At 45.7% G+C, this 27,924-nt stretch overlaps 1 protein-coding gene across 1 annotated transcript in view; it reads right to left on the bottom strand.

Annotated features, from left to right (window-relative positions):
- Positions 1–484: 484 nt before the first annotated feature.
- Positions 485–27,924, bottom strand: part of NDUFA4L2 (NDUFA4 mitochondrial complex associated like 2) — a 33,581-nt gene continuing 6,141 nt past the window's right edge. Inside the window, exons 2-4 of the mRNA XM_055003663.1 lie at positions 17,136–17,224; positions 2,456–2,516; positions 485–1,685 (exon numbers count right to left, since the gene is read on the bottom strand). Coding sequence (XP_054859638.1) covers positions 1,629–1,685; positions 2,456–2,516; positions 17,136–17,224 — 207 coding nt within the window. The 3' untranslated portion in view covers positions 485–1,628. The remainder of the gene's footprint in view (positions 1,686–2,455; positions 2,517–17,135; positions 17,225–27,924) is intronic.

The following is a 27,924-nucleotide window of genomic DNA, read 5'->3' as shown; positions in this document are numbered from 1 at the left end:
GTATTTGCATGCACGCATGTGTAAAAAAGAAGCCTGGCCATATGCACGTTATTTGCACATGTGTACAGCACACATAATTATAAAGATACTATGTGCATTGGTGACACAAAGCATACACAAGTGACAGCCAAGATTTAATTTGTAACAAGGATGAGGAAGTGAAATTTTTCTCTCTGCCCTGGAAGTGCTTCTTCCAAGTCCTTGCGGTCATTTAGGAGTGACAAGAAAGCATTATACAGCTGCTAAGAAATCGTCTTCCTTACTATTATTTCATGTACTGCAAGCAGGGCTTTTTTTCAGATGGAACATGGTGGAACGGAGTTCCGGAACCTCTTGAAAATGGTCACATGGCTGGTGGCCCCGCCCCCTGATCTCCAGACAGAGGGGAGTTGAGATTGCCCTCCGCACTGCTGGAGGGACACGGCGGGCAATCTAAACTCCCCTCTGTCTGGAGATTAGGGGGTGGGCCCACTGGCCATGTGACCATTTTGTCTGAGGGCAACCCACTGAGTTCCGCCAGCTCTTTTCCCAGAAAAAAAGCCCTGACTGCAAGGTTGAGCCCTGGCACAACAGACCGGTCTGTGTTTGCCTCACTGGTTGGGGATCAAACAAAACTTCCTGCATGTGTGATCCCTTTATGCACCATGTGCGCGCATATATCCAGCTGCATGGATGCTCCTCAGCTGGGTATCCTTAGAACAGAGGTATACATTTCTATATTTGTACAACATTTAGAACCCGCAATCTGTGTGTGCAAACACACACAGCAGTCTCCAGAATAAATGGAATGTACACAACTACGTGTGCTATTCAGGTGCCAATATAATAATATTAAAAGACTCATAAGTAAACAGTAGCATTGCCTATATGTACACATGCCAACATCACCTACTGCAAAGGGAACTCAAATTGCTCAGGCGAATTTTTTTTTTCTGTAAATCATGTTGCATAATTCCTTCTTCACCCAGGCTGCAGACCTTGATTTGTTTCTCTTAGAGGTGGCGCGTGTTTCAGTCAGCATTACCCTCTCTAGAATCTTCTGGAGCTGTGCTTTCTCTGTGGGAACGGTAAATCTGAGCGTGGGAGACAGGAAATGTAGCAAATGGGGGTCAGGGATAGTTACAGGAAAGGGGCTGGAAAATACTGAACCGAGAAGCCTCCATCGGACCCAAAGGGAACACGGTCTCTTCCCTCCTCTTGTTCTCACCCTCCCCCCATTGCTTTTAATGAATGGTTTGTTACTGCAATACCCAGGGGCATTTCATAGATCATGTTTTCCTTTGCTTCTGTTGGAGAGGCTTTAGCTATCTTACTGGCGATCCTTGGCATGGCACCAGTGCATCAGAGGGCCAAGCTACAAGTGACGGATGACACTTGAACAGCAAGTGGATTGAGTGGAGGGCAAGTGAACAGGGAGAAATACACTTGCCGTTCAAGTGTCATTCGTCACTTGTAGCTTGGCCCACACATAGGCAAGCAGGAAGGAACAAGCTGCTTCAGCTTGGCAGGTACAAGTGGGAAGCGTTTATAGGCTCAGCAAGGGAGAAGAAGATGTGGCCATGTAGCAGAGAGGCAGGCAGTCCTTCCCTGAACGTGGCTTGACGGTGGGTGACTCTGTCAAGGTGCACTCAGAAGTCTGGTCGGTCCTTCTTCAGGGACTTGTAGTCTGTGGAGACGGCCAAGAACTGTGGAAGAAAGAGTTCTTGATGAATGCCTGTTTGCCTTCACTCTTGCACTAAAACTGCAGGGGTGTGAAGAAATGGGTGTCCTCCTTTAAAATACCCTCCAAAGATGCCTCCAAAGCTATTCTGAAGGACCGTTTCTCCCCGTATGTTCCTACATGCCAATTATAGGCTGCTACTTGTTATTTTCTGATTACCCCCCCCCCCTTTTTTTTTTTTACAGTTGCCTGCCTGGCATCTACCAGAACGTGTTCACATTTCCCTGAGGAGGCCACTGTCCTTAGAATTTTGTATGTGGGGATTTTTCTTCTTTTTTCTTTTTATGAGGTCTTTTGATAGGGTTTGAGCTGTAGGTATTTTCTTTGGGAAGAGTGGGTTAATAAGTTTTTATGGTTTTAATTTAGAATTAATAGCAATAGCAATAACAGGACAGATTAGTGCCCCACTCAGAATGGTGAACAATGTCAGTGTTATTATTATCTCCACTATACAGCTGGGGAGCTGGGGCTGAGAGGAGTGGCTTATCCAAGGGCACCCGCTGAGCTCATGGCAGGAGTGGGATTCGAACCAGCAGAACACTGATTTGCAGCCCAACCACTGCCACAAGTGAAAAGGGAGGGGGGTTATAAATATTTAAATATTTTAATACCTCCCCGCAGGTGGTATTGTCACATTTCTAGTATTAACTGTTGAATTTAATGTTGCTGTCATGCTTTTTTGCCTTGATTTTGAGTTGGCGTTTCACTCACATATGGACGGACTCCCTCACGTACCTTGTACTGGTCATTGGGGCTTAGTTTGTTCCATGGTTCTGGATTGTTCTTCCTGTCCCAGCTGAAATTTAAAAAAAAAGTATAGCAACATATGTATAAAAAGTATTAAAACAGGATGGGCCACTGAGTTACCCGCATCAGCGCCTTCCATCCCGTAGCATAACTGGATTTATTCTCCCTCACTCCCATTAGTATTATATCACTAATAGGGTTGCCGACCTCCAGGACTCGAAATCTCCCAGAATTACATCTGATCTCCAGACCACAGAGATCAGTTCCCCTGAAGAAAATGGCTGCCTTGGAGGGAGGATTCTATGGCATTGTACCCTTCTGAGGTCCCTCTTGTACCCAAATCCCACTCTACCCATGTTTCACTGGGGCCAATTTAGGCTCCAAATGGGTCAGAATTAGCCCCACACAAAGCGTGAGAGCATAAGAACATAAGCCACACTGGATCAGGCCAATGGCCCATCCAGTCCAACACTCTGTGTCACACAGTGGCCAAAAACCCAGGGATCCTCAAGAGGTCTGCCAGTGGGGAAGGGACACCAGAAGCCCTCCCACTGATTGCCCCCCCCCCCAAACGCCAAGAATACTGAGCATCACTGCCCTAGACAGAGAGTTCCATCTATACCTTGTGGCTAATAGCCACTGATGGACCTCTGCTCCATATGTTTATCCAATCCCCTCTTGAAGCTGCCTATGCTTGAAGCTGCCACCACCTCCTGAGGCAGTGAATTCCATGTGTTAATCACTCTTTGGGTGAAGAAGTACTTCCTTTTATCCATTCTAACCCGACTAGTGCTCACAAATCTGTGAGCATCTGTGGCCAGCATGATCAACATGTCTCTCTGGGAGCACACCCCTGAGAGTGTCGACATTGTGCAGGCCCTGGGAGCGCTCCCATGCTTCGCACCAGGCTGATTTGGACTCCAAATGGGCTGATTTTTAAAGAAGTGATGTCATCACGCCACATCGGAGAAAAAGGTAGGTGACTGCCAGGTCCCCCCTCCTCCCCCTGGGAGGGTAAGGGGATCTGGCAACCAGGGCTTTAGTTCATTATTTATAGTGATACAAGTTAAATGGCTCTTCTAATCTACACGAAGCCATAACTGTGTTATTCCATTGTTTCATGCTCCTTTCCAAGGTTGTTCTATTCTAGGCCTCTAGACATCTTTTGTGGCATGTCTAGTTATGGGGCTTAACTACCCCTGGTCCTGTGTGCAAAAGAGTCCAGTAGCACCTTTAAGACTAACCAACTTTATTGTCGCATAAACTTTCGAGAACCACAGCTCTCTTCGTCAGATCTGATGAAGAGAGCTGTGGCTCTCGAAAGCTTATGCTACAATAAAGTTGGTTAGTCTTAAAGCTACTGGACTCTTTGCTATTTTGCTACTGCAGACTAACACGGCTAACTCCTCTGGGTCTGTGTACAAAGGTATCGTCTTATGACGTCCTTGGTCATATCCAGCAACTGTTCCCCTATAGTTTTAGCTATATCCATGACAATGTGATTTGAAAGATACATACACCAAAGATGTGCATGCGTGCCAGAGTTCTGGCACATGTGTGCACCTATTCATGTTTGCCTCCTGTCATGTGTGAACCAGCTCTCATCTCCCCTACCCCCATCCAGTCTGCAGTCACATCAGAGTGTTTTCTATTTAGCTGCTGACTCTAGTTCCTTAGCAAATAATGCAATGTGCTAACAAGATGATGGTTGTAAGCCACAAACTGCCAAGTCTTGTTACAATCCTCCTCTGTCTACTACACTAACCATATAATCAATGTGAAGAGGGGGGGTTTTTTGGATCCCAAAACTGCCTGTTGACATGTAAAAGCAGGGCTTTTTTTCAGCGGGAACACGGTGGAACGGAGTTCCGGCACCTCTTGAAAATGGTCACATGGCCGGTGGCCCCGCCCCCTGATCTCCAGACAGAGGGGAGTTGAGATTGCCCTCCGCGCCACTCTAAACTCCCCTCTATCTGGAGATCAGGGGGTGGGGCCACTGGCCACGTGACCATTTTTGCTAAGGGCGATTTAAACTTTAAAAAACTCCCTCTTGTTCCAGCTGACCCAAAGTGACGTCATTGTGCTGTCCTGAGTTCCACCACTGAGTTCCACCACCTCTTTTCTCAGAAAAAAAAAGCCCTGTGTAAAAGTATTAAACCCAAACAAGAACTCAGGGCCAAGCTACACATGACGAATGACATGAACGGCAAGTGTATTTCTCCCTATTCACTTGCCCTCCACTCAATCCACTTGCCATTCAAGTGTCATTCGTCATGTGTAGCTTGGCCCTAAGTTGAAATCTTAGTCTGCTACCGTGGGAAGGAGGTTGCTCCATCATAAAAGCTGCTGCAATAGTACCATCCACCAAACCCCAGAAAATTGCACCCCTACTTCAACCATCAAACGCTCAGCTGTAATTTGAACTCCACAAGGGGCTCTGTACCATGTATATTTGGTGAGAAATCTGTGGCTCTGCAGTTGTGAATATTTTCTAGTGCTAAATCACCATTTTGTGCAAATTTGATCATCAGAATTTAACTCCTTCAAAATTTGTTTGTTATTCTGCTATGAGGGATTATTAAAAATGACTTTTACTGAATATTGAGGTAATCATATAACCTGTGTTGGGAAATGCCAGACTTTTACACTGTGATTTTGTGAAAACCCTTAACCCTTGAGGATGTTGAATCAGCGTCAGATTGAGAATATAAATTGGGTCTCGCAAAGAATCCTAGAGTTGGAAGTAGCTTATAGGGCAGCTCCCTGCTAAATTCAGGAACTTCAGAGCTGGAGTATGACACATAGATGTCCATCCTCTGTTTGAAAACTTCCTGAAGAAGAAGCCATCATCCACCTAGAAAACAGGTTCTATTGATAAATAGCTCTTACCTTGAAGAAGTTTCTCTTCAGGTTCAGCTAAAACCTACCTGCCCGGAAGTTACAGCCATTCATCTAGTCTTGTCTTTAAGGACCTGAGAAGTTGTCTTTACCTACTTCCATGTGACAATCCCTCAGGTGTTTAAAAAGCACAGTTGTCTTTCCTCAGATTTTTCTTCAAGCGAAACATACCCATTTTCTTCAGCCCTACCTCACAGGCCCTGTCTTCTAGTCTCTCGGCTGTCTTTGTTACACCTTTCTTAAACTGTGGCAACCACAACTAGTGCTCCTGATAAGGTCTGACTAGTGCAGAGTAGAATGGAACTATTACTTTTAGTGACTTGGATAATATGCTTCTATTAATGCAACCTGAAATCGCTTTTGCTCTTTTTGCAGCTCCATCACACTGCAGTGCTGAATCACATTCAGCTTGTGACGGACTGCAATGCAAAGATTCTTTTTATATGGGCTACTGCCAAGCCAGATATCCCTCTTCCTATATCTGTGTATTGTATTCTTTTTTCCTAAATGCAGCACTTGGCATTGGTCTCAACTGAACTTCATTCTATTAGTTTTATAGATGGGCACAAACCGAAATACGAACCAAAGTTTGTGACAAACCAGGCTGGTTCGTATTTCGCAAACCGGCTGTTCATCAGAGCCCATTTCTGATGAACCGCCACAAACTTTAGGCTGGTTCGTTTGGTTCATTTTTTGGTTTGTCACTGCAGACAGCCTGGTGCCGATCAATCAGTTTCCTAGGCAACAGGGGATGGACTTCCTGCAGATCCTCTGCTGACCCGGAAATGGCCTTCTGCTGGCCTGGAAGTGACATTCTGCTGGCCCGGAAGTGACAATTTGCTGACCTGGATGCAACGTTTTCACGAACCAAATGAACCAGTTCACGAACCAGGGCAGGTTCATGAAAGTTCGTGGTTCATGAAATGTGACGAACCACGAACTGCACAGTGTTTTTTTTTTCCGGTTCGTGCCCATCTCTAATTAGTTTCAGCCAAGGTTCCCAATCTATCAAGGTCATTTTGAATTTTATTTGACTTCTAAGGTGCTAGCTATCTTTCTCAATTTTGTGTCATCTGCTAATTAGTTAAATATTCACTCTATCTTTTTACCTTTGATAAAAATGTTGAAGAGGAATTGAGGCTGGGGGGAGGGAAATGATAATTTGGAAATTCTGCCTTTCCAAGATTTTCTAAGCCTTCAGAGACTGGAACAGTTTGATTTCTTTTGTGATACCATCAGTATTACATAGCCTGGTTAGAAACTATGAATTTAAACTGGTTTAAAAACTACAGTCCCTTTTCAGGGAACCTTGGGAACTGTGGCTTTGTGCAAGAAGGGGATTTACATTTACTAGCAGCCAATTCTTCACCTCTCAGCATAGTACAATTCCTAAAATAAACAGATCTAAGTTTGCAGTGTGGACATGCTATTGCCAATCAGAGACAATAAGGGCTAGACAAGAGTGTATGTGTGATTCTTCAAAGGTACACAATTTATGTCCCCTGAGCTTTCTGGCTTAGTGAAGAAAATGCAGGGCCTCTGAATCAGCATTGATAGAAACTTCCAGTCATCAGAAAAAGCAAGCAAAAAACAAAACCCCACACCTTTTTTCGAGTGCTGTAGTCTAGATCTCCCGAATCAGTTTCCCTGGAGGAAATGGTATTTTTTGGAGTGGGGGGGGGAGTGGTTAGACTCCATGGCATCATATACCTACTGAGCTCTCTCCCCAAACTCCATGCTCCCTAGGCATGTCCCCTCTAATCTTTGGGAATTTCATAAACCAGAGTTGGCAACCTCTATAGAAGACATAACCAAGGCTGGTTGATCTTAGTAAGTTAGAAGTGTAGCCGAGACAGATTCTGGAAGGCTGGAAATGGAGTCAGGATAATATCTCGGGGAGGGAAGGGTAGAGTCTCAGGGATAAAGCTAGGCATGAATCTGGTGGGCCAAGAATGAAGCCTGGCAGAACATGGATATTATTAGCTTTTTAGAGGCCCATACTGGCAGGGCTTTTTTTCTGGGAAAAGAGGTGGTGGAACTCAGTGGGTTGCCCTGGGAGAAAATGGTCACATGGCTGGTGGCCCCGCACCCTGATCTCCAGACAGAGGCAAATTTAGATTGCCCTCTGCGCGGAGGGCAATCTAAACTCCCCTCTGTCTGGAGATCAGGGGGCGGGGCCACCAGCCATGTGACCATCTTCAAGAGGTTCCAGAACTCCGTTCCACCACATTCCAGCTGAAAAAAAGCCCTGCATACTGGTTATCTGATAAAAAGTGGTTTTGCTGGCAAATGTACATATGATGTATGGCGTGCATATGTCACACACATACTCACTTTTCTTAGGCCTCAGTTTTCCGTTCAGACAGGGGAGATAAAGGGATTAGAACTGTATGTGTGGTGTAAGCATGAGGGTAAATATGGTAAAGAATTTTTCCGGGTGCTCACATATTAGGGTAACAGGGGCTGTTTATAAACAGGGTAACTTATACACTTCAAGAGTGGCATTTTAATGCATATTTACCTGTCAGGCAATGGCCACAGATCGTGGTGAGCTGCCCTGGGGAAATAACCTGCATCTTTCCATTTAAATGAATATCCAGGATAACGGCTGACGTGATATTGAGGCCTGACAGGGAATGGAAAGCTGACTGTCAGCTTGCAGGCCTGGCCTCTTATAATGGGGCTGTGTTAACTCTTTTCAGGTCAATGCCGAGCCTAAAACATCATTTAAAATGTATTATAGTTGAAAAGTCAGGCAAGGGGGAAATTATTGTGTCTGCAGTTGCCAGGCATAGGACTCTCTCTGCTCCTGAAGGAACCAGCGAAACATTTCAGGGAAGAGAAACTTGTCTCCAACATCTAGACTTTGAAAACACTGGTGTTGTGAAGCAGGGACCTCAGAGGAGATTAGCTCATTTTGTCTTCGTGCCAGCCTTTTGAGGTAGGTAAGGCTGAGAGACAGAGCGACTGGCCCCCAGGACATGGAGGCAGCTTCATGGATGAGCAACAACTAGTCTCTCTAGGCCGGATTCTTCCCTCCAACCGTTGTACCTCATCTGCTCTCTATATTCTTTGAGTATCTTACTTTGATTTAAATTTCCAATTCTGTGGCCAGCTATTTGATATGTGGTGAGGTCAGTTTTGTCATTTGCCCTGCTCAGGTCATCTGTAGTGAACAACTATCATCTCCAAACGACCTGGAAGACTCCCATGGCTCTGTCTAAATTAGGGTTGCCAGCCTCCAGGTAGTGGCTGGAGATCTCCCGGAATTACAACTGGTCTCCAGGCCACAGAGATCAGTTTACCTGGAGAAAATGGCTGCTTTGAATGGCGAACTCTATGGAATTATACCTCACTGAGGCCCCTCCCCAAACCCCACCCTCTTCAGGCTCCACCCCCCAAATCTCCAGGAATTTCCCAACTTGGAACTGGCAACCCTAGTCTAAATAGTGCTGTACAGTCTTGCCATAGTGCTGTTTATATTGCCATTTCATTTCCCCTACTTTTTGTAAAGAGCAACTGGCTTTTACTTATTTATTTATTAAAACACCTCAAGCATGCCTATCGGCACTAGTAAACCCCACCTGGGCCCCTGCAGCGTACAATATATAACACATTAATGCAAAAGAGGATAAAAACAGCAGACTGAAAGCAGTGACTTGAGATCAGAATTAAAACTCATGGTGCCTACACAAGGTTGCCAACAGCCTGGAGGAAAAATGCCCTGTCCCTTTTGTAGAGGCTCAATGGGATGTTATTTACTGGGTGCTGGAACTTACCTCCTTGCCATGAAAAGCTTCACCTGCCCATTTCTGCAGAGAAGTTAGCCGTGTTAGCCTGGTATTTGACCAGTTTCTGTACCATGCATCTGATGAAGAGAACTTGATTCTCAAAAGCTTATGCTACAGTAAAATTGGTTAGTCTTAAAGGTGCTACTGGACTCTTTTTGATTTTGCTGCCCATTTCTGTACATCATGCCTCTGTTAAACGGACAGGATTCCCCCCACCCCACCCCTACAACCGGAGAGCAACCTTCAAACACACAGCAAGTTTGGCAAAGTAAATGTGTTTAAACAGCCTTTTCAAAAGTCACCAGAAAAGGGTCAACTGAGATTCATGAAAGAGGGCACTCCATAGTCTTAGTGGTGCCACATTAAGTCCCCGTCATGTCACACAACAAAGCAGAGGCTCACCAGATGACATCTGTGTCCGGGTATGTTCATTTTGGAGAAGGCTGTCCCTTGAATATCATTCTACAATGCAAACGGAGAGACATGTAGGACTGCTCTATAGAGGCTATGCACTAAGCCTTCTCATTCTCCCTTAGGTTTAATCTTAGGTTTAATGCAAGGCTGTGGTAGGAAGAATGCATGCTGGCTGTAGAGAGGTGTGGAGAGCTACACTTTCTACCTGTTTGAAGGCTGTTGTCCCTGTTGGCTCAAGGTTGGCAACAGCCTGGGGAAAATGTCCTATCTCTTTAATAGAGGATTAATGTATGGGAATGGGCAGGGAAGGGAAGTCAGGTCAGCAGTAGAGATAGGCACGAACCAAAATACGAACCAAAATTAAGCATGAACCAGGCCGGTTCGTGGTTCGCAAACCGCAGTTCATCAGATCCCATTTCTGACAAACTGCCATGAACTTTTAGGCTGGTTTGTTTGGTTCATTTGGTTCGTTTTTTGGTTCGTCACTGCAGAGAGCCGGGTGCCAATCAATCAGTTTCCTAGGCAACAGGGGATGGACTTCCTGCAGACCTTCTGCTGACCTGGAAGTGAACTTCTGCTGACCCGGAAGTGATCATTTTCTGACCTAGATGTGACGTTTTCACGAACCTAACGAACCAGTTCGCAAACCAGGGGTAGGTTTGTGAAAGTTCGTGGTTCGTGAAATTTGACGAACCACAGACCACATGGTTTGGGGTTTTTTCGGTTCGTGCCCATCTCTAGTCAGCAGCAACATAAGAGTGGGGGAAAGAGGAGAATCTCCTAGTGACTAAATCAATCTGGGAAGACCAGACTTCGGGATACTTACATGAAACACGCTTTTCACTGCCTTGTATTCCTCTGGAGGAGCAAAGCTTGATTTAAGGATTAGAGCTACTTACATTTGCAACTGACATTTCTAGCCTGAAATCCATATTTTGAATGTAAAATTGCATTTCAGAATTTGGGGGCTGGAGACGATTTTGGCAGGTGTCAAACGGGAATTTTCATCAGCTGTGAACCGTCAGATATGATTGCATATCACCATCAGATCACATCAAAAAACTAAAAAAAGATATCACCTAGCAGAAACTACTGTATGTCAGCCGTAATCAAACATTATTGGACCTCGTCAAATAGGAAATACCATTGCACATCAGCTAACAAATATTACCCAAAATATTGCCTGTGAAATGCCAAACACTGAAAGCAGATATAAACAGCTACATCTATCAAATACTCCCTGAACATCCAGCAAGTACTGGAAGAATCGCTGAATCTCCAAGTGACTTATTTTGCATAAAAATTCTCAGAGGAGGAGACTTTTTGTTTTGGAACAAATTGGTTTCAGCTCTCCGAATAGTTTTCCTAACCTCAAATCCTGCTTTCTTACTTGAAGTCTGGCTACGGCTGCAATACTTGTGTTGCTGCATAGTAAGAACAAGCTCCATGTGCGAAACCAAAGAGATGGAATTAAGCCTTCAAAATTAACACTTAAAAAAAAAAACACCAACCTGTGAGACTTCTGTGAACTCCTGTAGCTATGACAACTGGCTGCCGGGGAGACCGCCAGGCCTACAGCCATATTAGGACTCCAGCTGCTTGTAGCAGAGGATCCAGGAGCAGGAAATGAACTCTGCACGTGGGTCCCTTGGAGATGTCACATTTGCCCCTCACCACAGGTGCTCGTGCCTCTCTCTTGGTGATCTGAGGGCCAAGCTACACATGACGAATGACACTTGAACGGCAAGTGGATTGAGTGGAGGGCAAGTGAACAGGGAGAAATACACTTGCCGTTCAAGTGTCATTCGTCATGTGTAGCTTGGCCCTCAGTGTCTGTTTTCACATGTATCTATCTAATTTGCCTGTCACCATCAATGTATAAGTAAAATCTGACCACCCTACTTTAGTCTATCAGCCCTTTTAAAAAAGTTTTTCATTTTCATATGAAAAAAGAGAATGGAGAATGGAGAAAAGCCTTTTAGCCTAGAAGTTTCCAGACTTTAAACAACTCAACCATGTCCTAAAGTTTACTTTGCCCCTCTGTAGGATCGTAGCCTGTGCTCCTTCATTACTTGAGGTATGGCTTCACAGGCTACCAGGCCCTGTTATTCTCGTGACCAGGATCATATAATTCAGTGTGTTCTGTCCCTCTCCTGTTTCCCTCCACGTTGGTTCTCTCAGGGCGAAGCTACAAGTGACGAATGACACTTGAACAGCAAGTGTGTTTCTCCCTGTTCGCTTGCGCTCCACTCAATCCACTTGCCGTTCAAGTGTCATTCGTCATGTGTAGCTTGGCCCTCATTCAGGTATTTTCTCCTGCTGTGACCAGATACAGAGAAGGAGAGGCCGTTGTTCCTCTAAGAGTTGTGTAGCAGAAGATGTTTCAGGAGGCGCCATTTTCCTCCTCTCTCCGAGATTACAAGTCACACCTTCAAACGTGCATCTTCTACACAACTTTTAAAAGATACAGGACAGAAGTTCCCTTCTGTTTTGGTCCCCGTTAAATGTCACCCAACCTGACTATGTAACACCTGGTTTCACTGCCTTGTTCTCCAGCTCTGTGATTTCTGGTATGTTATTATACAGTTTTCTAGTGCTTTCTCTAATTTTTTAGTCCACATTTAGTGCACTGTTTATTTGTATTATGCAGCATCCATTTACCACCATGCTGGCTCCTCCATTGATCCTGTTACTGTTGTCCTCCACCAGTAAAACCAGGATGTGTGGGGAGAGAAATGACAGGTATGGTCCCAGGATATCTGTTGTTTAAGGAGGTGTTGGATCAAGACACTTGCTTTGAGCATCAAAGAAAGAAAGGAGCAGAGCTGTTGAGTTTTCCACAAGCCTCTGTTGTGCGTTTCAGAGGCTTGCGGAAAACTCAGGGCCAAGCTACAAGTGACGCATGACACTTGAACGGCAAGTGGATTGAGTGGAGGGCAAGTGAACAGGGAGAAATACACTTGCCGTTCAAGTGTCATTCGTCACTTGTAGCTTGGCCCTGAGACAGGTTAGGTTGAGAGAGAGTATGACTGCCCCCAAAGTCACCTAGCAAACTCCTAGCAAGGGAATCTAAGCCTGGGTCCCTCAGCAATTTGTCTTACAGTTCACCATCCTCACAACAAAATAACAACATTCGATTTATATTCCAACCTTCAGGACAACTTAATGCCCAGTCAGAGCAGTTTACAAAGTATGTTATTATCCCCACAACAATCACCCTGTGAGGTGGGTGGGGCTGAGAAAGCTCTGAGAAGCTGTGACTGACTCAAGGTCATCCAACTGGCTTCAAGTGGAGGAACGGGGAATCGAACCCTGGTCTCCGGATTAGAGTCGTGCGCTCTTAACCACTACACCAAATTGGCTCAAATGAAGAGTTCTCATTATTCTTCCATTTTCATAGAGGGCTGAGTTGTCAAATGCTAACCTGCAGCTTCCTGGCTTACCAAAACCGTCCATGAAGCAGTGACACCAAAGGAAAAACCAGTTAGTGACAGTCCCTTATCCTGTGCCGATGCATCAAACCAAAATTCCTAACTATGGGGTCTTATTTTGCCATTTCTGCCCCAGGTGTGTGCCTGGATGGGCCAGGTAAGTTTCTTCTCTCATTGCAGTGGGGGGCGTGAGAGCATAATCATTGCTTCCTGGTTACCTGTCTGTTAAAGATTGGAAACATTATGCCATTATAATCGGCATTATGCCACAGAGTGTGTGTCAGCGATGGGGGTTGGCCCCAGGCTCTGCAGCCTACTGCATTTCCCTAGAGCTGTGACCCCTCTTCTTCCTCCTGGGCAAGGCCACAGGAATTGGGTCAGAGGCTGGATACATTTTAATTGATTGAGAAATTGCATTGTCTTCATGCACTGCTGCCGAAAATGAGAAGTTTCACAGCTAGGGTTGTGGGTCCCAAAGAAAATCTCTTCCCTCTCTCCCTTTTGTCCCCAGTGGGGACCCAAAGTTAGCTTAGAACACTCCTCCCTTCTCCATTTTATTCTTACAGCAACCCTGTGAGGTGGGTTAGACTGAGGGCCAAGCTACAGGTGATGAATGACACTTGAACGGCAAGTGTATTTCTCCCTGTTCACTTGCCCTCCACTCAATCCACTTGCCGTTCAAGTGTCATTCATCATGTGTAGCTTGGCCCTCTGTCTCTGGCACAAATGCTCTTAACAGACTGAGGGCCAAGCTACACATGATGAATGACACTTGAACGGCAAGTGTATTTATCCCTGTTCACTTGCCCTCCACTCAATCCACTTGCCATTCAAGTGTCATTCGTCACTTGTAGCTTGGCCCAGAGAGTGTATACTGGCACAAGGTCCCAAAGCCATCTTCCATGACGAAGTGAGGATTCGAACCCGGGTTTTCCAGATCCTGGTCTAGTACTCTAACCGCTGGTTCCGTGCTAGCTAAAAATGCACAAAACATGTCTGTAGCTTTAGATCATAGGGAACAAACAGGGCTGGCAATGGGACTGAAGAAAAATATCCTGTCACATTAATAAATGTGGTGACAGTGAAGTAACTTGGCCTCGTGCCACAAATATAGCAGATAAAAGATTGGAAAGGGTATGTGCCTGAACTGCAGTCACGTTGCGGGCATAGTCTTCACACTACGGCACTAAGCCAGACCGTGGCACTAAACCACATCAGACTGTGGCACTACGTTTTCAAGGGATACAGGACATCTTCTCTGTGGGTCTGTTCTGGAAATGTTGAGCATCTCTAACTTTTTTTTGGGGGGGGGGGTAGATAGCCAGAAGAAGAACAGCCTGTGATGAGGATGGGAGGGAAGTTAAGCCAGGAAAATTGTACTGCAGATCAAGGCTGGAAAAGTTCCCATGAGAAACTCTCTCACACGCGTTCCTTCGCTCCTTCCTGCTCCTCTAACACTTTGGCCCTTGACAGGAAGCGGGAGGCAAAACAGTCCATGTGGGAATTGGGCTCTGGTAAATGGAGATGCTAGCTGTGGTGGAGGCAAAATCTGGATGTCCTCATCCCCACATCGCCTTTAGTTTCGGTTCCTGTCATAGCCAGTGCCAGCAATGGGCAGTGTCTGGGCCTGGGATTCGAGGACCTCTGCCCCATCTTCCCTGCTAATGTACACACCTAGGGTGTATTTTATTATATTAAATATATTAAATGAGGGCCAAGCTACACATGACGAATGACACTTGAACAGCAAGTGTATTTCTCCCTGTTCACTTGCCCTCCACTCAATCCACTTGCCGTTCAAGTGTCATTCGTCATGTGTAGCTTGGCCCTGAGGGGTACTGCCTGGCAAGGATAGCCTTTGCCTTGGAAACTCCTGTCTCCAAATTTATAGTGTTTTTAGGTTGTCCATGGTGATGCCCTGGTAGGTAAAGGTAAAGGTAGTCCCCTGTGCAAGCACCGAGTCATTACTGACCCATGGGGGGATGTCACATCACGACATTTTCTTGGCAGACTTTTTTTTTTGTTCCAGGGTGGTTTGCCATTGCCTTCCCCAGTCATCTACACTTTACCCCCAGGAAACTGGGGACTCATTTTACCAACCTCAGAAGGATGGAAGGCTGAGGGCCAAGCTACACATGACGAATGACACTTGAACGGCAAGTGTATTTCTCCCTGTTCACTTGCCCTCCACTCAATCCACTTGCCGTTCAAGTGTCATTCGTCATGTGTAGCTTGGCCCTGAGTCAACCTTGAGCCAGCTGCCTGAACCCGGCTTCCGCCAGGATCGAACTCAGGTCGTGAGCAGAGCTCGGGCTGCAGTACTGCAGCTTATCACTCTGCGCCACGGGTTCCTTGGGAAAGCCATGGTAAGGGAAAGCGTTTATTTTTAATTTCTCTAGGCTTTATCTGTCAAAGGGCAAAACAGAACCGGGGAGGGGGGGGTATGGAGAACCTTTCACTTGTGGGCCTATGAAAACCAGTTTTGCCAATTCCAGTTAAGAGGACCGAAGAACACCACCAGATGGTCTGTTCTGGCTCTGCGTGTGGCTCACTCCAAGGAAAAGGGGCTCTAGAGCTGATAATTGTTGTGCTAAATGCCCTGGGCAGCTGGTGTCAAATTGAATCAATGATCGCTTTAGCAGGAGCAAATAGATATTATAAAAGCATTAGGCATCTTCAAAGAGTGACTCATGCGGTCTTTGCCAGAGGCACAGTGGCCTGGTGATTGGAAGGCAGGTAGGGATAACGGGAGAGAAAGGAAGAAATAACCATCTACCCGACTGTATTTCTCACTCCATCCTCTCTCTGGGCATTTTTGTATGTGTACAAGCTGAAAATCCATAGGCTGGTCCCACACTGGCTATGCGCCAGCATGCAACTGAATCACAGAAGCCAAACAGCAGATTGGAGCAGGTGGCGGTGTGATGCATTTGATGTGTTCTGTGACGTTGTGCAACGATGTCAGTGTGGGCAGACTCTTCTGTCCCACCATAAGACAGTACCCCCCTCTCCTGTTGTGCTGGAAAGGTGGCACTGGGAGATGCGTCACTGAAACTTTGATTTCTGTATCCCTGATGGCTAGCAGCTGAATGTACGGATCGATTCTGCTGAAAAACCACTGCATTTGAAGCGATGTAAGATGATTTAAAAGTTCTGCCAGTGGGAATGACTCTGTAGTGGCCCATTCGCACAAGCTGGTGGTCACCTGATGCTGTGACCAGGAAAGAGTCCAGTAGCACCTTTAAGACTAACCCACTTTATTGTAGCATAAGCTTTCGAGAACCACAGCTCTCTTCGTCAGATGCATCTGACGAAGAGAGCATAAGCTTTCGAGAACCACAGCTCTCTTCGTCAGATGCATCTGACGAAGAGAGCTGTGGTTCTCAAAAGCTTATGCACGATGTTTCGGGATGGGGAGGGCCGTCGGGAATCGGCCCTGATGTTACCTCCTAGTACCGGGTTTCAGTCCATACTCTGATATGGACTGATTTTAGTGACAAATTACATATATGGGTTAGTAGATCAACAATTTCATATTTGAGTTCCTTAAAAGCCCTCAGGACTATCTGCCCCTGGATATTTATTAGTTTGCATTTATTATTTATTTTATGTATGAGACCTAGAATTTTTATCGTTCATTACCTCAATTTGACCCAATTCTTCAGGCACACTTTCCCCAAATTAGGGTTCCACCAAGGGTACGTGCCCCACATTTCCCACAGTGAAAATGGACACAAAGGATTCATTCAGTTTCCCTGCTACTCCCCTCTACATCTTCCTTGAGCAATCCTTTAATTCCTTTGTGTTATCCAACGGCCCAACTGCCTCCCTAGCCGGTTTTCTGCTCCTGACATATTTGAAGAAATGCTTATTGTTTGTCTTAATGTTTTTAGCAATCCCTTCATCATTTTGCTCGCTTTACTGTTGTTTTGACAGATCCTGTGTCCTTCCTGTGCACCTCAGTTGGGCAAATCTTCCCCAGCAGCAGCATCTTTTATCAATGCGCCTGCCATATTTATCTTATTGTGATAAGTGTCCCAAAGGTCTGTGATGATATAAAGGGTGGAACTCAAATTCTCAAAGGCGCACCTTCGCTTTCGTTTAGCAGCCCGTAACCATCCTCAAGGTACGTACCTCACGTCCGGACTGCAGAGGGCCAGTCTCAAAACATAGAAGGCAGCGCTACTCAGCCCAAGCCCGATTAAACCAATGAGGGGGATAAGCTGCAAAGAGAGAGATGAAAAACCCTTCAATGAAATGAATATTTATCAGGAGGACTGGAGAGCGAAAGGAAGCCCTGACACATCGGGAGATTTACAGAGAAAACATGGCACAGGAATTGTGTGGCCCAGCTCCCATACACAGTGTTTCTGTCAGTTTGAGTGACTGAATTAAAAGAGGGGGAGAAAAATGACCGTGTCTCGGGGAGGAATTGGATCTGGGGATGAGAAATCGTTCGCCACTCCCCGCTTTACAGAATAGAGGTGGGGAAGGGAGACCCTTTTGATGTTGCACGTTGGAACCGGGACACGAGGAGAGGGGTATCCAGGGGCAGTCGAAAGGGAACACATTTTTTCTCCTTCCACCTGTGGGACCCTATGGGGATTTTTGTCAACAGAGAAATATCTGATGGAGAGGTTTCCATTAGCTCTAGACTTGGGAGACGAGGACTTGAGCATTTTTGTTTACTTAATCAAAGCCATTATTTCTTGCAACTCACTACCCTTCCATGCTCCTCTCTGCATTCCCCGCTTGATTGATTTTTTTGTATCCATCCACTTACTCACCCTTGCCTCCTCTATTCATATTGCATTGTCCTTTGTTCCCCCCTTTTAAGCCAAACTTCACACTTCCCCTCCCACCTCTCTTCCTCTTAAGGTGTGCACACCGAATATCGGAATATCGTTTAACTCAAAGTGACGATTCTTCTTTACCATCCTTTAGCCCACCTGCTGTACTTGTCATCAGCAAGCGTTGTGGTACATGGGTGGATTTGACGCATGCTAATGCGGGCAGCAGAGATTCTAAACTGTGTTCGCGACTTTGATCCAGCTCGAATGAAAAGTTAATTAAGCCGGGAAACGAGAAGGTGGCTTTGTGTTTGAGGTGTCTTGTTTAGAGCTGTGTATATCCTGCAGATCTGCACAAGTACAGAACTGAGTGCTGGAAGGGGGGGGGGAATCACCTTTCTGAGAACTTCAGCTTTCATTTTTTAAAAGAAGGCATCGACCTTAGGCCAATGCATGTGGAAGTCATAGAAGCTAATATGAAGGCTAAAAACCAAATTTGAGTCCAAGTAGCATCTTAAAGGCCAACAAAATTTTCCAGGGTGTACATTTTTGTGAGTCAAAGCTCAGATAGAAATGTGAATGAAGATCCACCAGCCCTTATATCCAGCTCAGAAGATAGAACATGAAGTAAGGAAACGGGGCTCAAGAATTCTGCAGATTTCCTTGCCCTTCTTTCCCATGAGTTGCAACAGCAGAATCAAGTACGTAAAAGGTAAAGGTGCAAGCACTGAGTCATTACTGACCCATGGGGAGATGTCGCATCACGATGTTTTCTTGGCAGACTTTTGTTACGGGGTGATTTACCATTGCCTTCCCTAGTTATCTACATTTTACCCCCAGGAAACTGAGTACTCATTTTACTGACCTCAGAAGGATGGAAGGCTGAGTCAACCTTGAGCTGGATATTTGAACCCGGCTTCTGCCGGAATCAAACTCAGGTCATGAGCAGAGCTTAGGCTGCAGTGCTGCAGCTTACCGCTCTGCGCCACAGGGCTCTTTTTATGTGAAACCCTTTAATTTGCATAATTTATATAGATTGTGGAATTTTGATTTTTTTTTTTTTAATGTGCAGAATTCATGCAAACCTGCCTGGATCCTGTCCCAGCCACTGCAACCACTCTGCGTCTTCATACCTACCGCTGCTGTCTAATTTTCTTGGAACAATAAGAACTCAGCTGGAACAGACCAGTGATACTCAGCGGCTCAGGTGCCTGCCAACTGGACTCTTTGAGCGGAACTACAAGTGACAAAAGGCACAGGTTGGACACTTGTCAGCTTCCCTCAAGTTTTGATGGGAAATGTAGGCGTCCTGGTCTCGCAGCTTGGCTCTCCGACTGCTGCCCAACGGACTTTTCAACTGTCACTTGTCCAACATTCCGCCAAGCTGCCTACATTTCCCGCCAAAACTTGAGGGAAGCTGACAAGTGTCCAACCTGTGCCTTTTGTCACTTGTAGTTCCGCTCTTCGACAAGACATCTATGGCTCTTCTAAGCACCATTCCCTAACGTGACACCCTATGTTTCATGAAAGCGGCCAGTTCCCTTGACAAATGGGGATTGCGTGGTTGGCATTTGCTTCCCATCCTGAGACAGCTACTCTGCCAGAGGAATGAAAACGCTCAGAACCACCCTGAAGTGAAGGCCTTATGCTAAAGAAAGAAGTAAATGTGACTCTTTTGATTGATGGTAATTGCAAATGTGGCTTTCTGTTACCTGCATGGTGAGTTCTACAACTTTAATCCATCTACTTCAGCATTCTGTTTCCAGTACTGGCTGGCAAGATGATGATGATGATAATGATGATGATGATATAACCTTGTGCTTATATATCACCCTTCAGGACAACTTAATGCCCACTCAGAGCGGTTTACAAAGTGTGTTATTATTATCCCCACAACAACCCCGTGAGGTGGGTGAGGCTGAGAGAGCTCTGAGAGAGCTCTGAGAGAGCTGTGACTGACCCAAGGTCACCCAGCTGGCTTCAAGCGGAGGAGCGGGGAATCAAACCTGGCTCTCCAGATTAGAGTCCTGCCACTCTTAACCGCTACACCAAACTGGCTCTCCAAGAAGCCCACAAGTTTTCTCTGTACAACAACCCTGCAAGGTGGATTAGGTTGAGAGAATGGGAGTGCTTGATGCAAAGTCACCCAGTAGGTTTCATGGCAGAGTGGGGTCTCTCTGAGCCTAATCTAATGCTCCAGCCTCTATACCGCACTTATTTACCCCTCTACACTCTTTGATAAACAGATTTTTCAGATCATTTTTGCTGTTTTAAAAACACACAAAACCAGTTTGACCAGAAGCAGGGGAGGGGGCTAAAGAAACAAGTGTGTACAGCAAGGGTGACGAAGTCTTAAAGACGATCACTTATGTCCCACCTTGTAATGAATAACATGATGTACCGCACTGAGTATACAGCCTACCAAATGAGTTCTGAGGCTGTTTTCTTTGCTCCCCTCCCAGCTCCTTGCAACACACGCGCACACCAGACTGCTTGTGTTTGCTTGGCTTCTGGGCCACAGCTACCATCCCTATTTAACAAAGCTGCCCTGAACGCCAACAGCTTTTGTATCCAATTCCAAGGTAATTTCCTTCCCAGCCCGCTATGTGAATCCCCAGGAGGTTGGAGGCGCAAAGCCTCAATCCGAAAGGATACAACAGCCGTTTGACCTTTCCCAAATTGCGCTGGCCTCCTGTACCCACCTAGATATTTGGAGCATAATGAACCTCTCTGTCCACCTCCTGCCCTCCAGGAAACTAAACAGCCAGGTGTTGTATAATCTCAATGATTGCCATAAAAGTGAAGCAAAACACAGAGTGAAACTGGGGGTGGGATAACTGATCACTCACACAAATGTGGGTTTAGTGATGGGGAAAAAGATTAGGTGCTTGTGTATGTTGCTCTCTGGTCCTTGACAGAGCGAGGGGCCTACGTACTGAAAGCTCTCTCGGGTTCCGTGGAGAGAGAGAGAAATGGGACTGCCTCGCTATGGGAGACAAATTAGCTGAGCTCCTCCGGAGCCAAGGGGTGAAAACCGATGAAGCATTTTTAGAACAGTAAGGTTGGTTTAGAAGCACCCTCACTATGTTCATATCAAGGGTACCATTTTCCTTGCTAGAGGCTGAGCTTGGACAAAACAAGTTGGCGGAAGAAGTGGTCTGCGCACAGGGCTGATTGGCTGGTGCCTGTGATGTTCTTAATGGATATCGTATTAATAGGTGAGCATCAGAATAGAGAGGGCAAGGGGAGATCTCTGATCAGGTCTCTGATGTGGTATTTCAAGAGTAAATAGCAGCTACTGGATGTACATATATCAGGGATTTTGGACAGGTGTGGGGTTAATGTTTTCCTCCATATGCCATTTTACAGATCTCACTTATGCTTCCTGGAGCTTCCTTTTGCTCTGTGGGAGGAAGCCTACAACCCATATGATGCCTGTGGGTTTCTCCTGTAGGGCAAATTAAAAACTGAAGAGCCATTTGAGGGTGGCTTGAGAGAAAGGTTTTCACTCTGCCCCCATGGCCCTGTAAAAGGTAAAGGTAGTCCCCTGTGCAAGCACCGAGTCATTACTGACCCACGGGGGGGACGTCACATCATAACAGTTTCTTGGCAAACTTTTTACGGGTTGGTTTGCCATTGCCTTCCCCAGTCATCTACACTTTACCCCCAGGAAACTGGGTACTCATTTTACCGACCTCGGAAGGATGGAAGGCTGAGAGCCAAGCTACAAGTGAGGAATGACACTTGCCTGGCAAGTGAACAGACTCGCGTGTATTCCTCCCTGTTCACTTGCCATTCACTTGCTCTCCACTTGATCAAGTGGAGCGCAAGTGAATGGCAAGTGAACAGGGAGGAATACACGTGAGTCTGAGGGCCAAGCTACAAGTGACGAATGACACTTGAACAGCAAGTGTATTTCTCCCTGTTCACTTGCCCTCCACTCAATCCACTTGCCATTCAAGTGTCATTCGTCATGTGTAGCTTGGCCCTCAGTTGCTGCTAGGTTGCCTACCCCGGACTGGGAGATTCCTGTAGATTTGGGGGGAGGGCATGGGGGGGAGGGTGGTGGTGGAAGTATCTCATCAGGGTATAGATCCAGTTAGCCGTGTTAGTTTGTGGTCGCAAAATAGCAAAGAGTCCAGTTGCACCTTTAAGACTAACCAGCTTTATTGTAGCATAAGCTTTCGAGAACCACAGCTCTCTTCGTCAGATGCATGGAGGGTATGAAGAAACTGGCCAGAGATGTGACAATAAAGTTGGTTTAGTCTTAAAGGTGCTACTGGACTCTTTATTATTTTTCATCAGGGTATAACACCATAGAACCTGACCTTCAAAGCAGCCATTTTTTCCAGGAGAACAGACCTCTGTCATCCGGAGATCAATTGCAATTCTTGGAGCCTCTACTTGAAGTTTGGCAACCTTAGTTGCTTTGTGTCCGGTGCATGTAGAGAAGGGGTTCCGCCCCTCACATTTTCCTGACTTGAAATGTCCAGGGGTAGGCTCGCAATTTGCTTACCTTGGTGGGTAAACCCCTGCCCCTGGCCCCTATTACACAGGTTTGATTTCTTCCCAATTATCAGGAGAGAAAAGTCAGGAATCTGGCATCATTTGCCCCTCATTGCCCCCCCCAATCATACAACATCCCCTCTCCTCCGCCCCTCTCTCGACATCTCAGCATGCTCAGTTTCAGGCGCTGTCTTCCCTCACTTCTTCTCGGCTGGCTTCTGCAACGTTCAGCAGATGCTGGGTGTGATTCAAGAGGTTAGAGTTGTTGGAAAATAATGATTTTCTTTTTTGCACTGCGCGCCGGCCTCGTGCCAGGTAGACCTGGCAGTGGCTGCTTGCCGAAAATGCACCGGGTAATAAAGAATGACGCCACAGTCCTAGGGACTTCTGGCACCTCTGTGGAGAGTTGGGGATTACAGACGTCTTTCACCATCTGCTGCTGGTACCTTTTGGGTTATTAATACCGGGGAAACATCTGAGGATGGGCTAGTCACTGGGGATAAACATACAAATTTGGCTGCTACCTGGAAGGAAGTTGCGATGGCTTTATAGCGGGGAGGTGAACCAGACAGAATATAGAGGAAGAGGGAACTGGCAGGGCTCCCAAACCTCTTTCTTCTTCGCCAGTAGTCAAGTGAACGTGCTCTCTCTCTCCCTCCATTAATCTTTTGAAGTTGCTGAAAGTACCTCAAACTGTTGTATAAGCAAAACTGAGGGCTGTTGCGTTTTACCTCTCTCTGTATTGGCGGCTTTTGTCACCACGGAAGCTCTCTAAGGTGCCTCATAACTAGCGTTTTTTAGGTACCACAGAGTGTCCCATGTCCTCTTGGTAGGTTGACCTGGTAAATAGGATTATTAAGGGAAACAGTATAATATATGTGAGTACTGCTGTCTAGTGCTAGCCACAGGGAGTCCAACCTGTAGCTGACTGGGAAAAGCAGTGGGGCCATAGAAAAATGGTTCCATTTTCTTTGCAGCGAAGGTTAGGCCTCTCTTCAGGGAGCCTGCCACAGAGGGTATCTGAGGGATAGAGTACTTTTCTCTGTCACATGTTTATCTCACCCTTCTTCTAAGGAGCTTAGGGTGACTGATAGGATCCTTTAGGGTTGCCAACCTCCAGGGGAGGTTGGAAATCTCCCAGAATTATGATTTCCAGAATGCAGAGAACATTTCTAGAGTTGCCAAATAATAACATCATAATATTTGATTTATATACTGCTCTTCAGGACAACTTAACACCCACTCAGAGCAGTTTACAAAGGGCCAAGCTACACATGACGAATGACACTTGAACAGCAAGTGTATTTCTCCCTGTTCACTTGCCCTCCACTCAATCCACTTGCCGTTCAAGTGTCATTCGTCATGTGTAGCTTGGCCCAAAGTATGCCATTATTATCCCCACAACAACAATCACCCTGTGAGGTGGGTGGGGCTGAGAGAGCTCTGAGAGAGCTGTGACTGACCCAAGGTCACTCAGCTGGCTTCAAGCGGACAAATGGGGAATCAAACCCGGTTCTCCAGATTAGAGCTTTTTGGAAAGTCTTTCCCCCCCAAATCATGTAGACTGTGGGCCAAGCTACAAGTGACGAATGACACTTGAACGGCAAGTGTATTTCTCCCTGTTCACTTGCCCCCCACTCAATCCACTTGCTGTTCAAGTGTCATTTGTCACTTGTAGCTTGGCCCTCAGCTGAGCGTGATCACAGCTCTCTCTTTATAGCTCTCACTTTATTTTTGGAGGGTCAAGTTTTTGCTTCATGGTGCTGAAGAAACTCTACAATCTCACCTGTCTGCTCTCTTTCCCATTTCTTTTTTTTTAACCTTTTTATTTCTTTTATTTGATCCATCCTGTAAACCTCTACTAAGTAAATTAAGTCAAAACATTGACTTTCTAGATCCTTAAAACAAACAAATGAAAAAACAGGGCTTAATGGTTGTAGACGTAGATCCATGAAAATGTTATTTACACACAATTGAATGTTGCTTTTAAAAAAAAAATGAAGGAGAAGTGGTTTGGGAGAAAAGGAAGAGCAGCGAGAAGGAAGATGTGCGAATAACCATTAAGTTAATTATTTTAGACGGAAGAGGATGGGCTACTTATGAAAACGTCTGAATAATGACAGATGCTGATGAGACATATGACTGCTATAGGAGCGAGAGCTTTCTCTGGCCAGAGAGACATTTTTCTATACATGTTACAGCTCCCAGGCCAAATTCGGTGGTGGGAATGCCTTTTGCCTTTGCTGTTCTGAGAACGAGGATGCTTCTCAGCCACCAGGACCCACTTCTGCCTGCTCCTTGCTAACCTCTCTCTGCCATAGGGTTGCCAGCTCCAACTTTGGAAATTCCTGGAGATCTGGATGGTGAAACCTGGAGAAAGTGGGGTTTGGGGAGGGAAAGGACCTTGGCATGGCATAACTCCATACAGTCCACCTCCCAAAGTAGCTATTTTCTCCAGGTGAACTGATCTCTGTGGCCTGCAGTCCAGTTGTAATTCTGGGAGATCTCCAGCCACTACCTGGAGGATGGCGACCCTACTCTGCCAGAACTGCCTGTTTCTGCCCCATTTTTGTCCTACCAGCAGAGTCCTGGAGTTGCAAGCATTTTTTTTTTGCTCAGCTGGCATTAGATGTGGAGTTGGCGTTAATCACAGGCCGAGGCAGTTGGGCACCCTGGGAAGCGCAACCGAACAGCAGCAGGAGAAGCTGTTGTGAGGTGAAAACGCTGATCTTCATGGCCAGCTCGAACATCAGCTGATCGTGGATAATGGATGGTGTGTCAGGAATACCTTCGGCAGCCAATGCCACCCCCATTTGAACGTAACTCTGAGGCAAGCCTGGTTTGACTTTCACCGTTAACCATTTCCATGCAATCCCGGTTTTTCAAGAGCCGTCTCTATTTTTTTTTCCAGAGGAGTTAGCCGTATTAGTCTGCAGTAGCAAAATAGCAAAGAGGCCAGTAGCACCTTTAAGACGAACCAACTTTATTGTAGCATAAGCTTTCGAGAGCCACAGCTCTCTTCGACAGATGCATCGTCACTCTTTCGAGAACCACAGCTTTCTTCGTCAGATGCATTAGATGTGGAGTTGGTCTATTTTCTTTGGCACCTGTCCATGGTAAAGAAAGGTTCCTGTTTGGCATTGCGGGGGGGGGGAGAGACTTTTGCAAATTCTGTTAGCATGTGCGCATGTGTATCAGATTGCACACACTTCCCTTCTGAGCTCCCCAGAGCTACTTGTCCAACTAGTCGGCATCGACGGCATCGCGCAAAACTCGCGCGAGAAAACGCGATATTTCGCGTTTTCTGCGCGACGACGCGCGATGACGCGTGACGTTTCGCGAGGCGGGGGGCCGTCTGGAATCGGCCAAGGGAGTATTCCTGAATACGACTGATTCAGCAGCAGCTATTTAGATTGTAGCAAGCATTCTTATGTTTTTTTTTTAAAAAATTGCAACCTATTATGGTCAGTTTACTAACACAACTTTTACACAAACCAATGTAGGAGAGACTATTGCAGAATAAATGAATCTCCATAGGGCAGGTAGAGAAGCACCTTTGGCAATGAGCATCAGTCGATATATGTGATTATATGTGTGCATGCTCAAGCAGGGATCCTTCGTTCGTGAGCATTGAGCTTGGACATGGATACAAGAACATTCCCAGTTTTCAGCTGCAAAATGTGGGAGGGCATGTGTCTGAAACGTCAGGAGCATGGGGCATGGTGCTTCTGTCTGTGGAAGAAAAGTCTAAACCGAAGATGCCAGAGGGATGGCAGATTGCTGTGGTGATGCTAAGACGCTTCCAGTCTATGCCAACTGAGGGCCAAGCTACAAGTGACGAATGACACTTGAACGGCAAGTGGATTGAGTGGAGGGCAAGTGAACAGGGAGAAATACACTTGCTGTTCAAGTGTCATTCGTCACTTGTAGCTTGGCCCAGAGATGCTACTCAGGCGATTCCAAAAAACCCCCATCAATCAGCGTATATGTATGTGTGGAACCTCAACTGAGGACTTACCACACTATGTTTTAAACTGTCCTTTATACCAGGAACCAAGGGGAAAATTTCTGGCGAATATTTTATCTGGTCTCCATCTTCTGTCTGACTTCGATAAACTAAATTTTATACTTTCAGACACAGACCCTTTTATTTCGAATAGGATGGCACTCTACGCCCTGGCCGCTAGGAAAATAAGGGCAAATGTGGCAACTAGGAGAGTAAACACCTGGTACAGATTGTTGTCTTGTAAGCTGCTAGAAACCGTTTGGTTTTAATGTTGTTTATTTTTACATTTCAGGTAAAATGCATTTATTGTAATTTTATTTATAGGCATGTAATTATATTTGTATTCAGGATTTTTTTGTCTTTTTAATGAAAGGTTTTGGATTGTGAAGGCCTATGGCCATATACAATAATCTATCTATCTATCTATCTATCTATCTATCTATCTATCTATCTATCTATCTATCTATCTATCTATCTATCTATCTATCTATCTATCTATCTATCTATCTATCTATCTATCTATCTATCTATGGGCAAATCTACATGCCCTTGGCGCGTCCCGGCGTTGCACTAAATGTTCGCTAAACACCCAGAAGTATAGCGTCTTTCTAGTGCGATTTCAGAAATTGCGCTAGAAGGACGCTATACTTCTGAGTGTTTAGCGAACATTTAGCGCAACTCCGGGACGCTCCAAGGGTGTGTGGATTTGCTTTATCTATCTATCTATCTATCTATCTATCTATCTATCTATCTATCTATCTATCTATCTATCTATCTATCTATCTATCTATCTATCTATCTATCTATCATCATCAGAAGTTGTATCTGAATATGCCATGTTTACCATGGAACAAAATTTGAGCCTAGCAGCATCTTAGCAGCCATTTTTTCCCCTAAGGTATCAGATCTCAGGGCCAAGCTACACATTACGAATGACACTTGAACAGCAAGTGTATTTCTCCCTGTTCACTTGCCCTCCACTCAATCCATTTGCTGTTCAAGTGTCATTCGTCATGTGTAGCTTGGCCCTCAGAAGCTAAGCATCGTCATTCTTGGTTAGTAATTGGGTGGGAGACCTTCAAAGATGGCCATGGTTGCTATACAGAGGCAAGGAATGGCAAGCCACCTCTGTTAGTCTCTTGCCATGAAAACCCCAGCACGGTTACCGTAAGCCAGCTGTGACTTGATTGCACTTTCCCCCACCACTATAAGCTTTTGTGGGATACCTGAGCTTTGACTCATGAAAGCTTAAACCCTAGAAAAATGTGTTGGTCTTTAAGGTGTTACTGGGCTCAAATGTCCTTCTATTACAGACTAATGCGGTTACCCATCTTAAACTGTGTTTATCGTGCACTCTCTTTTTCGGTCCAGTAGAAATTCTACATTCAGGGAACATGAATTCTGGAAGTGGTATAAAATATGCAAAATAATGCATATATTTCATCTTTTGCACAATTTATTTTGTTTCTGTTAATTAGGGGAGCAAAGCGCTCTGGAGGGCAGTCAGGGCTCTGCCTCTGGGAAATGTGCAGATGTATGTGTGTGCACACACCCACTGCTGTTTTGATAGCTTCTTTGATATGTTGCCATTTAACTCCCCCCCCCCCGATGCATTATGTTC

This window comes from Eublepharis macularius, chromosome 19 (assembly GCF_028583425.1).
Source record: "Eublepharis macularius isolate TG4126 chromosome 19, MPM_Emac_v1.0, whole genome shotgun sequence".
Taxonomy (NCBI): domain Eukaryota; kingdom Metazoa; phylum Chordata; class Lepidosauria; order Squamata; family Eublepharidae; genus Eublepharis; species Eublepharis macularius.
This window is presented reverse-complemented; position numbering and strand designations above follow the sequence as displayed.